The sequence below is a fragment of the Haliotis rubra genome, unplaced genomic scaffold, assembly GCF_003918875.1.
Source record: "Haliotis rubra isolate DU_JTF1 unplaced genomic scaffold, ASM391887v1 Scf6, whole genome shotgun sequence".
NCBI lineage: Eukaryota > Metazoa > Mollusca > Gastropoda > Lepetellida > Haliotidae > Haliotis > Haliotis rubra.
The window spans coordinates 5603324-5618532 of NW_025767301.1; the positions used below are offsets into that span (position 1 = coordinate 5603324).

Sequence of the window (15209 nt, forward strand, 5' to 3'; positions counted from 1 at the left end):
TCACATTCAGTCTGCAAAGAGCTGCTCCCTATCAAACGTTGAATAGCAATGATATTAATGACAAATGTTATGTGATCAATGTTATATATGGAACGCATCTCATTTTCAGTTGAGGCTGGAAAAATGCCTGTTCGGGGAGTTGTCATCGTCTATTTCTTGCCTTGATCAACACCGTGAGTGTGCTTTTTAGTAGTTTCGGATGATGGGATACTGTCACCCGTGAGTGAGTGGTGAGGTGAGTGGTGAGTGAGGTTTAACGCCACTTTGAACACTAATTCATTTACATCCCACGGCATGTAAAGGCTTAATGTTGAGAAGAAACCAATTAGTCCAGGAGGAGGAATCCTCAAAAGGGGCCTTGAAATAGGATTTCATGTGCCTCCCCGAGGTACTGATTTTGTTTGACCCACTAATTTTAAAGTTGAGTGTGAGTGTCTTTGGCTCATAGAAAAGGCCCATATATGCTCTCAGATTGTGGTATTATTTTTATACGAAGGCCATTATAGTATGTGAGGTCTGCGGGCATTTCATCAATTTTGGTTTGCTTACGACATCACTTCAAGTTAATCATTGATGGTTTACTACTATCAATCTGATCACTTCATTTTGACTTCTGTGTCTTCCAAGCGCCTTAAATTTACATAAAATGAGCATCGAATGTTTCCATTTACATCCAAAAGTTGAACTTTTGATGTTTTTGATACTTAATTTTCTCCTAGAGTGATGAGCTTGGACACACAACAAGTCATTTCCATGAGTCATATGTGGTAATAATTTAATTTTACAGCTTATTCTTTGAGACTGAGGGGTATTTTAACAAGTTCTCCGACTTTTCGTAGATATTAATGAGGAATTGATTTATATAATGGCAGTTAACATTATTTTAGTTACTAAACCAAGAGTTGTTTTTTGTTTTCTCTGTACTTCGGTGACGGCAGCATGTTATTGGGAATTTTCTATATTGCCAGAATTCAAAATAGCCATAAAATGGCCGTTCTCACTACTTTCTCACTTCCTTTTTAGTGCGTGCAATCATAATGTAATCGTCCTGGTTCTTATTTCCGTTCTCAGTTTCAATGTGAAACATTGGAAATCACCATACCTCAAGGAAGAGAGGGTGGACAAAAGACATCTAATTTATAAAGGGGTCAATGCGTTCAAAGTTCATCAAACATGGGTGGGGTGATTCTCAGAAATTGTAGGGACTCACTTGATCATCAGGCAGGGCTCCTCCATCAGTTGATGATAATGTCAGCTATTCACCTCTCAGGTTTAAGCCAGTTCCTCACAACAAGTTCTTGTTTTCCTTCTTTCTTGCTCTTCATTGTACTCTTGCTCTGCTTCCGATAAAATTGCACGGAAACCAGCATTCAATACGTTGACAGCTGCAAACTTGTTCATAGAAATCTATCTAATGACGACCATGTTAAAAACGCATGTATATATACCCTACCTTGTCATATCGTAATGCACACAGAGTTGACATAGTACCAAAAGAACTGCGTGAGAACTACATAAACATACTAACAACGAGTAGAACGTAATGAGGAACTCATTGCAAAACTGTTAGAACCGTGTACTACAAGCTTCTTCAGAACAATTCATTTGTTTTGAACATGTTACACGGAATAGCGACTAACTAGAGTTCAGTAGGGTTCTGCGAACGGGATGGACCTGGTGGAAACTGTACAAACTATTATTTGCAACTGATGCCGGACTGTGCTACGTCCGCACACGTACCCAGTAAGATTGAAGCACCACGATTCCGTTCGTAGTACTGCAATTCCGTTCTCAGTATATGGCAATCTCATTTTAAGTACGTTATCACTCCATTACATTTTTAGAATGTGTGTAGTACGTTCGACATGGGGAATTGACTTACTGAAGTCCTCTGAAAATCACCAACAAACATTGGCACAATTGGGTGACAATCTATATGTTCAAAGAAACACTCATTTACATCTTGTGCCAATTTGTGAGTTCTATGTATGTACCAAATAATCCAGTGATGTCTGTAGATGACACAAGATATTGAATGAAAACCTCCCACCAACATCCAACAGTCTAAAACATCACATTGAGGCGAGTAAGCTACCAAGTCCATGTTTGGAAACAGTCTCTGCAACCAATCATGAACATTCCTTCACCAGATTGACCATGGTTGGAGCATTTGTGATGGTCAGCTTATCCCTATTCTGATGTCGAGAGATCCCTGCTCCCGTGGATTGGTTGAACTGACATCGATGTAAATGCAAAAAGTCAGCATGCCAGCAGAAAGAATGATATAGTGTGTACAGATAGGCATATGTTTTTGTATGGCGGGTGATTGTTGCCCTGAACACCTTTGACTTGTTGCCAGTAGATGACTCGATTCCTGGCATTGGTGAGTGAGTGAGTTTAGATTTACACACTCAGCAATATTCCAGCTATATATGACGGCAATCTAGAAATAATCGTGTCTGGGCCAGATGAAATCCAGGGATCAACAGCATGACCACATCAATCTACGCCACCGTAGAATACGATGACGAGATGTGTCAGCCAAGTCCAATGAGCCCTGAACCACCCGATCAGTTAGTCGCCTCTTACGACAAGCATGGGTTATTGAAGATCAATTCTAACCGGATCTTCACAGGTCCGATTCTGACATGAGTAAAATATGAAATGAAAGAAGTGAAAAAGGAGGTTAATTACAAGTTTATGGATGTATCTGCCGTGATTAAAGAGTTATCTGATAGAACAATTAGAATAGCTACAACCAAAGCTTAGACGTAGTTATCGGCCATGAAGCATAGTTTTCAAACACTTTTGGATAATGTTATTTCATGAAATATTTTAGGAGTGTGAAGCTTTGATTGACCATATCATTGACATTAAGCTCTATTCCTATACTGTATTAAACATCAGACACCAAATAAGTTGTTTGGATTTCATATCAGTACATATTTAGTCTGGGTAATATGTAAAAATTGCTGATAACATGCCGTCACTCTAGAAGTACAGAGAAAACAAAAACAACTTGGTTTAGTAACTAAAATAATGTTAACTGCCATTATATAAATCACCCTCACACATTTCCATGAAAGTCGAATCGTTAAAAATACCCTGTCTCAAAAGAATAAGCTGTAAAAATTAAATTACCACGATATGACCATGTAAAATGACTTGTTGTGTGCCCAAGCCATCACTCTAGGAGAAACTAGTGTCAAAAAACATCAAAAGTATCAACGCTGGATGTAAATGGAAACATTCGATGTTCATTTTTATGTAAATTTAAAAGTGCTGAGAAGGCAAAACACGACAAAACAATATGGCGCCATTTTGATTTTTCAAATAAAATTATGTCAAATAATTTCTTACATCCTTGAGCAGTACACAAAAAAGTCAAAATAGAAAGTGATCAGATTGATAGTAAGTAAAACTATCAATGATTAACTTTTGAGTGAGTGATGTCGGGCAGCAAACCAAACGATGACGAAAATGTCGCAGACCCCCACCACATATAATGACCTGTAAAAAACTGATACCACAATCTAGGAGAGTATTACAGGCCTTTTCCTTGAGCCCAAGACATCATACTAACTGAAAATAGTATCAAACAAAACCAGTAATGGGGAGGCTACGATTTGAAATTTTCAGCTGCCTCCTCCTGAACTAAATGCAGGTCTTAGACTTTGGTGACACCCACGAGCAGGGCTATGGTCCTGACACAACAGGATTCGAACCTATGATCATTGTTTCCTGACATGCCTATGGGAGGAAACTCACCCCTCTGCTTCTTTAAGGCATTTGATGTGAACCGGTCCATGTATACAGCCACAAGAACATGTACATCTGTCACTAACTGTTCATGGATGTCTGAGACTTGTATCAAAACGAGGCTGGCGTCTAAATGTTACATAGAAGTTATATGAAATAAAAATAGGTATAGTAGTTGGCTGTTTTCATCTGAATATGTAACCATACAACCTTCATAACGCATTTCCTTCCACAAAGTCAAGGACAAAGCAGTTTTATTAAAGTTGCAAAGGAATATATTATGTTTTTTGCACAAATTATTGTGCACGTGTGTTAATGAAAATTAAACAAATTAAACAATTGTCTGTATAGATTTCTAGGTGTGTCAGTACCAAACATGTCTTCGTGAGTGTTACTAAATTCATACCAATTGAACAGATGCGACTACGTCTATAGAGGAAATCCGTGCAAAGATGTGGTGGTATATTTATACTGGTCCACGTACTTACTCATACTCGGATGTATAAGTTGACATTTCCTCAGGTCAAAGCGATTTCTTGTGCATTGTATAGTAACTAAACATGATATATTGCTATCGCTTGAACTATCGCATGGCTTCAAATATATGCTGTGCAAACAGAGTAGGGATATTTTGTTTTATGTGAGACTAACAGAACATACACCAATGTCTGGTAATGAAAAATAATTTATGTGGCCAAAACTTTTCCAATGAAAACAAGCTTCCAAACATAACATCCTGACAGCTAGTGACCTGGGACAGCTCGTGCAGTTGACGGAATGCCGCAGTCACCAGTATCACTTTCACTCAGTAATTGATTTTGGAATTTGACAATTTGTTTCCTTCAGACGAAACACTCAAGGTCGTTTTATCAGGAAGGTGAATGAGAATGTTTTACGCCGCTTTTAGCAATATTCCAGCAATAGTACGGCAGGAGACACCAGAAATGGGCTTCACACATTTTACCCCCGTGGACACCAGATACAGGCTTCACACATTTTACATACGTGGGGAATCGAACCTTGGTCTTCAGGGTGGCTGGCGAACGCTTAACCACTCGGCCCCTTATACTGAATGAAGCAACAGCATTGATCAACGTTTGCAACGTACTGGACGTAGACGTTCGATATACATGTTGCAGGTGGTTGCACTTAAGAATACTGTTGCCCAAACTCTGCAACAGTCTGTCATCAGCACATTGTGGTCGGTGCTCAACTAACACATGATACTGCACGTCTCCCTAGATATTTCTAGCCCAGTTCAGATTGGACAGAACGATGGCTTTAAGATCTCGGTACAAGCTGCCACTCAGATAGAGGACCGGCTGCAACAGGCAGCTGGGGGTAAGAGGACATGCCCAGACGGAGGTGAATTGTCCGCAGAGATGGCATTTGTGTGCACAACGTTCACATGTCATTCCACCACTTACAGCAGCCATGCGAAAAATAAATCAAAGGCCTCAGTGGTGTTAGCAACGTCATCAGGGGGATAATGTCACATCTTCAATTGTTCACGCTCGACCTTCATGACCGAAGGATTCCAGTTTGAAGACGTCCTGGTGCACAGGGGCTTGTAGCGCTAAAATACTGCCATCAAGATTTATACTGTCACTAACGGGATCTTAGCACTACAAAAACTGCCATCAAGGTATATACTGTCACTAACGGGGTCTTAGCACTACAAAAACTGCCATCAAGGTATATAGTGTCACTAACGGAGTCTTAGCACTGTAAAAACTGCCATCAAGGTATATACTGTCACTAATGGGATCTTAGCACTGCAAAAATTGCCATCAAGGTATATACTGTCACTAATGGGATCTTATCACTACAAAAAGTGCCATCAAGGTATATACTGTCACTAATGGGATCTTAGCACTATAAAAACTGCCATCGAGGTATATACTGTCACTAATGGGATCTTAGCACTACAATAACTGCCTTCGAGGTATATACTGTCACTAATGGGATCTTAGCACTACAAAAACTGCCATCAAGGTATATACTGTCACTAACGGGATCTTAGTATATACCTTGATGGCAGTTTTTGTTGTGCTATCACTAACGGGGTCTTAGCACTACAAAAACTGCCATCAAGGTATATACTGTCACTAATGGGATCTTAGCACTACAAAAATTGCCATCAAGGCATATACTGTCACTAATGGGATCTTAGCACTGTAAAAACTGCCGTCAAGGTATATACTGTCACTAACGGGGTCTTAGCACTGTAAAAACTGCCGTCAAGGTATATACTGTCCGTTCTTAGCGTTACAAGCCCCTGTGTCCTAGTGAGTCCTGGTAGTATTAGGGATGGAACCACCATGGTATTGGATCGTATCACAATGACTGATCACGGCAGATTTCTGAGTATATGCTATATACATGCTTATACATCATTACTGAACTACTAGGTCAAAACGACCCAATGCTATCTGTATACAAGGTACATGTTTATATATCATTACTAGACTACCAGGTCAAAGTGTACCAGTGGTATCCGTACACACGGTACATGTTTACATATCATTACTAGACTACCAGGTCAAAGTGTACCAGTGGTATCTGTATGCAAGTAGCATGCTTGTATATCATTACTAGACTACTAGGTCAATGTGACCCAGTGGTATCTGTATACAAGGTAAATGCTTGTATATCATTACTACCAGGTCAATGTGACCCAGAGGTATCTGTATACAAGGTACATGTTTACATATCATTACTAGACTACCAGGTCAAAGTGACCCAGTGGTATCTGTATACAAGGTACATGTTCACATTTCATTACTAGACTACTAGGTAAATATGACCCAGTGGTATCTGTATACAAGGTACATGTTTACATATCATTACAAGACTACCAGGTCAATGTGAACCAGTGGATTCTGTATACAAGGTACATGTTTACATATCATTACTAGACTACCAGGTCAGTGTGACCCAATGGTATCTGTATACAAGGAACATGTTTACATATCATTACTAGACTACTAGGTCAAAGTGACCCAGTGGTATCTGTATACAAGGTACATGTTTACATATCATTACTAGACTACCAGGTCAGTGTGACCCAATTGTATCTGTATACAAGGTACATGTTTACATATCATTATTAGACTACCAGGTCAATGTGACCCAGTGGTATCTGTATACAAGGTACATGTTTACATATCATTACTAGACTACCAGGTCAGTGTGACCCAGTGGTATCTGTATACAAGGTACATGTTTACATATCATTACTAGACTACTAGGTCATATGACCCAGTGGTATCTGTATACAAGGTACATGTTTACATATCATTACTAGACTACCAGGTCAAAGTGACCCAGTGGATTCTGTATACAAGGTACATGTTTACATATCATTACTAGACTACCAGGTCAGTGTGACCCAATGGTATCTGTATACAAGGTACATGTTTACATATCATTACTAGACTACTAGGTCAAAGTGACCCAGTGGTATCTGTATACAAGGTACATGTTTACATATCATTACTAGACTACCAGGTCAATGTGACCCAGTGGTATCTGTATACAAGGTACATGTTTACATATCATTACTAGACTACCAGGTCAATGTGACCCAGTGGTATCTGTATACAAGGTACATGTTTACATATCATTACTAGACTACCAGGTCAATGTGACCCAGTGGTATCTGTATACAAGGTACATGTTTACATATCATTACTAGACTACCAGGTCAATGTGACCCAGTGGTATCTGTATACAAGGTACATGTTTACATATCATTACTAGACTACCAGGTCAATGTGACCCAGTGGTATCTGTATACAAGGTACATGTTTACATATCATTACTAGACTACCAGGTCAGTGTGACCCAATGGTATCTGTATACAAGGTACATGTTTACATATCATTACTAGACTACTAGGTCAAAGTGACCCAGTGGTATCTGTATACAAGGTACATGTTTACATATCATTACTAGACTACCAGGTCAATGTGACCCAGTGGTATCTGTATACAAGGTACATGTTTACATATCATTACTAGACTACCAGGTCAATGTGACCCAGTGGTATCTGTATACAAGGTACATGTTTACATATCATTACTAGACTACTAGGTCAATGTGACCCAGTGGTATCTGTATACAAGGTACATGTTTACATATCATTACTAGACTACCAGGTCAATGTGACCCAGTGGATTCTGTATACAAGGTACATATTTACATATCATTACTAGACTACTAGGTAAATATGACCCAGTGGTATCTGTATACAAGGTACATGTTTACATATCATTACTAGACTACCAGGTCAATGTGACCCAGTGGATTCTGTATACAAGGTACATGTTTACATATCATTACTAGACTACCAGGTCAATGTGACCCAGTGGTATCTGTATACAAGGTACATGTTTACATATCATTACTAGACTACCAGGTCAATGTGACCCAGTGGTATCTGTATACAAGGTACATGTTTACATATCATTACTAGACTACCAGGTCAATGTGACCCAGTGGTATCTGTATACAAGGTACATGTTTACATATCATTACTAGACTACCAGGTCAATGTGACCCAGTGGTATCTGTATACAAGGTACATGTTTACATATCATTACTAGACTACTAGGTCAGTGTGACCCAGTGGTATCTGTATACAAGGTACATGTTTACATATCATTACTAGACTACCAGGTCAATGTGACCCAGTGGATTCTGTATACAAGGTACATGTTTACATATCATTACTAGACTACTAGGTCAAAGTGTGACCCTATTGTATCTGTATACAAGGTACATGTTTACATATCATTATTAGACTACCAGGTCAATGTGACCCAGTGGTATCTGTATACAAGGTACATGTTTACATATCATTACTAGACTACCAGGTCAATGTGACCCAGTGGTATCTGTATACAAGGTACATGTTTACATATCATTACTAGACTACCAGGTCAGTGTGACCCAATGGTATCTGTATACAAGGTACATGTTTACATATCATTACTAGACTACCAGGTCAATTTGACCCAGTGGATTCTGTATACAAGGTACATGTCTACATATCATTACTAGACTACCAGGTCAGTGTGACCCAATTGTATCTGTATACAAGGTACATGTTTACATATCATTATTAGACTACTAGGTCAAAGTGACCCAGTGGTGTCTGTATACAAGGTACATGTTTACATATCATTACTAGACTACCAGGTCAATGTGACCCAGTGGATTCTGTATACAAGGTACATGTTTACATATCATTACTAGACTACCAGGTCAGTGTGACCCAATGGTATCTGTATAGAAGGTACATGTTTACATATCATTACTAGACTACTAGGTCAAAGTGACCCAATGGTATCTGTATACAAGGTACGTACTTGTATAATTACTACACTATCACGTCAAAGTGACCCAGAGGTATAAGTATAGAAGGTACATGTTTACATATCACTACTTGACTACTAGGCCAACGTGATCCAGTGGTTTCTGTATACAAGGTACATGTTTACATACCATTACTAGACTACCAGGTCAGTGTGACACAATTGTATCTGTATACAAGGTACATGTTTACATATCATTACTAGACTACTAGGGCAATGTGACCCAGTGGATTCTGTATACAAGGTACATGTTTACATATCATTACTAGACTAGCAGGTCAGTGTGACCCAATTGTATCTGTATACAAGGTACATGTTTACATATCATTATTAGACTACTAGGTCAAAGTGACCCAGTGGTGTCTGTATACAAGGTACATGTTTACATATCACAACTAGACTACCAGGTCAATGTGACCCAGTGGTTTCTGTATACAAGGTACATGTTTACATATCATTACTAGACTACCTGGTCAATATGACCCAGTGGTATCTGTATACAAGGTACATGTTTACATATCATTACAAGACTACCAGGTCAATGTGACCCAGTGGTATCTGTATACAAGGTACATGTTTACATATCATTACTAGACTACCAGGTCAGTGTGACCCAATTGTATCTGTATACAAGGTACATGTTTACATATCATTACTAGACTACTAGGTCAATGTGACCCAGTGGATTCTGTATACAAGGTACATGTTTACATATCATTACTAGACTAGCCTGTCAGTGTGACCCAATTGTATCTGTATACAAGGTACCTGTTTACATATCATTATTACACTACTAGGTCAAAGTGACCCAGTGGTGTCTGTATACAAGGTACATGTTTACATATCACAACTAGACTACCAGGTCAATGTGACCCAGTGGTTTCTGTATACAAGGTACATGTTTACATATCATTACTAGACTACCAGGTCACTGTGACCCAGTGGATTCTGTATACAAGGTACATGTTTACATATCATTACGAGACTACTAGGTAAATATGACCCAGTGGTATCTGTATACAAGGTACATGTTTACATATCATTACAAGACTACCAGGTCAATGTGACCCAGTGGATTTTGTATACAAGGTACATATTTACATATCATTACTAGACTACTAGGTAAATATGACCCAGTGGTATCTGTATACAAGGTACATGTTTACATATCATTACTAGACTACCAGGTCAATGTGACCCAGTGGATTCTGTATACAAGGTACATATTTACATATCATTACTAGACTACCAGGTCTATGTGACCCAGTGGTATCTGTATACAAGGTACATGTTTACATATCATTACTAGACTACCAGGTCAGTGTGACCCAATTGTATCTGTATACAAGGTACATGTTTACATATCATTATTAGACTACCAGGTCAATGTGACCCACTGGTATCTGTATTCAAGGTACATGTTTACATATCATTACTAGACTACCAGGTCAATGTGACCCAGTGGTATCTGTATACAAGGTACATGTTTACATATCATTATTAGACTACTAGGTCAGTGTCACTCAATTGTATCTGTATACAAGGTACATGTTTACATATCATTACTAGACTACCAGGTCAAAGTGACCCAGTGGATTCTGTATACAAGGTACATGTTTACATATCATTACTAGACTACTAGGTCAGTGTGACCCAATTGTATCTGTATACAAGGTACATGTTTACATATCATTATTAGACTACCAGGTCAATGTGACCCAGTGGTATCTGTATACAAGGTACATGTTTACATATCGTTACTAGACTACCAGGTCAATGTGACCCAGTGGTATCTGTATACAAGGTACATGTTTACATATCATTACTAGACTACCAGGTCAGTGTGACCCAATTGTATCTGTATACAAGGTACATGTTTACATATCATTACTAGACTACCAGGACAATTTGACCCAGTGGATTCTGTATACAAGGTACATGTCTACATATCATTACTAGACTACCAGGTCAGTGTGACCCAATTGTATCTGTATACAAGGTACATGTTTACATATCATTATTAGACTACTAGGTCAAAGTGACCCAGTGGTGTCTGTATACAAGGTACATGTTTACATATCACATCTAGACTACCAGGTCAATGTGACCCAGTGGATTCTGTATACAAGGTACATGTTTACATATCATTACTAGACTACCAGGTCAGTGTGACCCAATGGTATCTGTATAGAAGGTACATGTTTACATATCATTACTAGACTACTAGGTCAAAGTGACCCAACGGTATCTGTATACAAGGTACGTGCCTGTATCATTACTACATTATCAGGTCAAAATGACCCAGTGGTATCTGTATAGAAGGTACATGTTTACATATCATTACTAGACTACTAGGTCAAAGTGACCCAGTGGTATCTGTATACAAGGTACATGTTTACATATCATTACTTACCAGGTATGTATCTGTATACAAGGTACTACACTATCTACGTCAAAGTGACCCAGAGGTATAAGTATAGAAGGTACATGTTTACATATCATATCTACTAGGTCTGTGACCCAGTGGTATCTGTATACAAGGTACATGTTTACATATCATTACTAGACTACCAGGTCAGTGTGTTATCTGTATACAAGGTACATGTTTACATATCATTACTAGACTACCAGGTCAATGTCAGTGGTATCTGTATACAAGGTACATGTTTACATATCATTACTAGACTACCAGGTCAGTGTACCCAAGTATCTGTATACAAGGTACATGTTTACATATCATTACTAGACTACTAGGGCAATGTGACCCAGTGGATTCTGTATACAAGGTACATGTTTACATATCATTACTAGACTAGCAGGTCAGTGTGACCCAATTGTATCTGTATACAAGGTACATGTTTACATATCATTATTAGACTACTAGGTCAAAGTGACCCAGTGGTGTCTGTATACAAGGTACATGTTTACATATCACAACTAGACTACCAGGTCAATGTGACCCAGTGGTTTCTGTATACAAGGTACATGTTTACATATCATTACTAGACTACCAGGTCAATATGACCCAGTGGTATCTGTATACAAGGTACATGTTTACATATCATTACTAGACTACCAGGTCAATGTGACCCAGTGGATTCTGTATACAAGGTACATGTTTACATATCATTACTAGACTACTAGGTAAATATGACCCAGTGGTATCTGTATACAAGGTACATGTTTACATATCATTACTAGACTACCAGGTCAATGTGACCCAGTGGATTCTGTATACAAGGTACATATTTACATATCATTACTAGACTACCAGGTCTATGTGACCCAGTGGTATCTGTATACAAGGTACATGTTTACATATCATTACTAGACTACCAGGTCAGTGTGACCCAATTGTATCTGTATACAAGGTACATGTTTACATATCATTATTAGACTACCAGGTCAATGTGATCACTGGTATCTGTATACAAGGTACATGTTTACATATCATTACTAGACTACCAGGTCAATGTGACCCAGTGGTATCTGTATACAAGGTACATGTTTACATATCATTACTAGACTACTAGGTCAGTGTGACTCAATTGTATCTGTATACAAGGTACATGTTTACATATCATTACTAGACTACCAGGTCAAAGTGACCCAGTGGATTCTGTATACAAGGTACATGTTTACATATCATTACTAGACTACCAGGTCAGTGTGACCCAATTGTATCTGTATACAAGGTACATGTTTACATATCATTATTAGACTACCAGGTCAATGTGACCCAGTGGTATCTGTATACAAGGTACATGTTTACATATCATTACTAGACTACCAGGTCAATGTGACCCAGTGGTATCTGTATACAAGGTACATGTTTACATATCATTACTAGACTACCAGGTCAGTGTGACCCAATTGTATCTGTATACAAGGTACATGTTTACATATCATTACTAGACTACCAGGTCAATTTGACCCAGTGGATTCTGTATACAAGGTACATGTCTACATATCTTTACTAGACTACCAGGTCAGTGTGACCCAATTGTATCTGTATACAAGGTACATGTTTACATATCATTATTAGACTACTAGGTCAAAGTGACCCAGTGGTGTCTGTATACAAGGTACATGTTTACATATCACATCTAGACTACCAGGTCAATGTGACCCAGTGGATTCTGTATACAAGGTACATGTTTACATATCATTACTAGACTACCAGGTCAGTGTGACCCAATGGTATCTGTATAGAAGGTACATGTTTACATATCATTACTAGACTACTAGGTCAAAGTGACCCAACGGTATCTGTATACAAGGTACGTGCCTGTATCATTACTACACTATCAGGTCAAAATGACCCAGTGGTATCTGTATAGAAGGTACATGTTTACATATCATTACTAGACTACTAGGTCAAAGTGACCAAATGGTATCTGTATACAAGGTACGTACTTGTATAATTACTACACTATCACGTCAAAGTGACCCAGAGGTATAAGTATAGAAGGTACATGTTTACATATCACTACTTGACTACTGGGCCAACGTGATCCAGTGGTTTCTGTATACAAGGTACATGTTGACATATCAGTACTAGAAGACTAGGTCAATGTGACCTAATGGTATCTGTATACAAGGTATATGCTTATCTATCATTGCTTGACTACTAGGTCAAAACGACCTTGTTGTATCTGTATACAAGGTACATGCTTACATATCATTACTAGACTACTAGGTCAGTGTGACCCAGTGGTATCTGTATACAAGGTACATGTTTCCATATCATTACTAGACTACTAGGTCAAAGTGACCCAATGGTATATGTATACAAGGTACATGCTTACATATCATTAGTAAATTACCAGGTCAATGTGACCCAGAGGTATCTGTATATAAGGTACGTGCTTGTATCATTACAGGGCCATCACTGGGGACAAGAATTGGACGTTTTTGGTCTTTGCGCAACATTGGCCACCATCTCTTTGCAATGATGCATCACAAATGAACGTACGTTTGCTGTAATTGTTTATTTTTTTGTAAATTGATATGTGAGTGTATATGGTCCCAAGAGTAACAGCTTTTTTTACATGTGTGATATATGGTAGGTAGTACTGGTGAGACATTGAATTTAGGTTGTGCTGTCATTCATTGATACACCTGCACAGAATTACTCCCGTAGCCAAATACAAAACTATCGCTTTGGGTTGCTGACATTATGGCAGGCCCGCTATCATCACTTGTGATCAGTAGTCTCAAGGGGAAGTTGATGAGTTAATTCTGAATACAGCTTTATGGTACAATTCTCTATTGTCGGGACCCGTGAAGGTCCGAGTTAGACTTTATCTTCAGTAACCCATGCTTGTAGTAAGAAGCGCCTAACGGGATCTGGTGGTCAGGCTCCCTGGATTGGTTGGCACATGTCATGGTATCCCAATTGCGCAGATTGATGTTGATGCTGTTGATCACTGGATGGTCTGATCCAGACTCGATTAAAAACAAAGCGTCTTTGAGCAGCTCAGCTGAGCTGGATATCGGCAATATACAAATGTTAGCATAATTATTTACAGACCACTGCCATGTAGCTGGAATATTGTTGAATGCGGCGTAAAACTAAACCCACTCACTCACTATTGTCGGGACAGGTGCGTTACTTGTAAGTGTGACTTTAGAGAAAGTCCTTAGTTTAGCGTACTATCGAAGCAAACAGGGGGAATTGCTGTGTTAACTTTAATTACAATCTTATCGTACAATGTACCGCATATTGTGAAGTGATATCTTGACGGTGGATCAGTAACAATTACCTCCAATTGATAGCTGAACCAGCTGGTTGCACTTCCAGACAAGAGGTAGAGTTCATGAATAATTGGTCGAGGTTTATTAGGGGTTTCTCCGAAATACGGTGCACGTGCTCTGCGTATTTGTATCGAGTTGGGACATGATCTACCTCTCCTCAAGTGTCACAATGTATTTTTTCAGCACACGTGTAAAGGCCTTCCCAAACCAGTGAAAACATGGACGGTGCACGGCCTGTGGTAAGTCCTTGAACATCCCCACCAAACACTGTCACATCACATAATTATTTGTTAACCAATACTTATTGCTGAATAA

The 15209-nt window shown here is 38.7% G+C and overlaps 1 protein-coding gene and 1 long non-coding RNA gene across 6 annotated transcripts in view; both read left to right on the plus strand.

Annotated features, from left to right (window-relative positions):
- The window catches only part of LOC124255278, a 99185-nt gene that overhangs the window by 77582 nt on the left and 6394 nt on the right, over positions 1–15209 (plus strand). The window lies entirely within an intron of this gene.
- LOC124255273 (ribonuclease Oy-like) overlaps positions 1–15209 on the plus strand; it is a 52543-nt gene that overhangs the window by 30940 nt on the left and 6394 nt on the right. For 3 of the 5 annotated variants that reach the window (XM_046689142.1, XM_046689134.1, XM_046689139.1), the window contains 2 exons: positions 14021–14108; positions 15078–15133. The exons of the other annotated variants lie outside the window; for them this stretch is intronic. In XM_046689142.1, coding sequence (XP_046545098.1) covers positions 14021–14108; positions 15078–15133 — 144 coding nt within the window. The remainder of the gene's footprint in view (positions 1–14020; positions 14109–15077; positions 15134–15209) is intronic. 5 annotated transcript variants of the gene reach the window in all.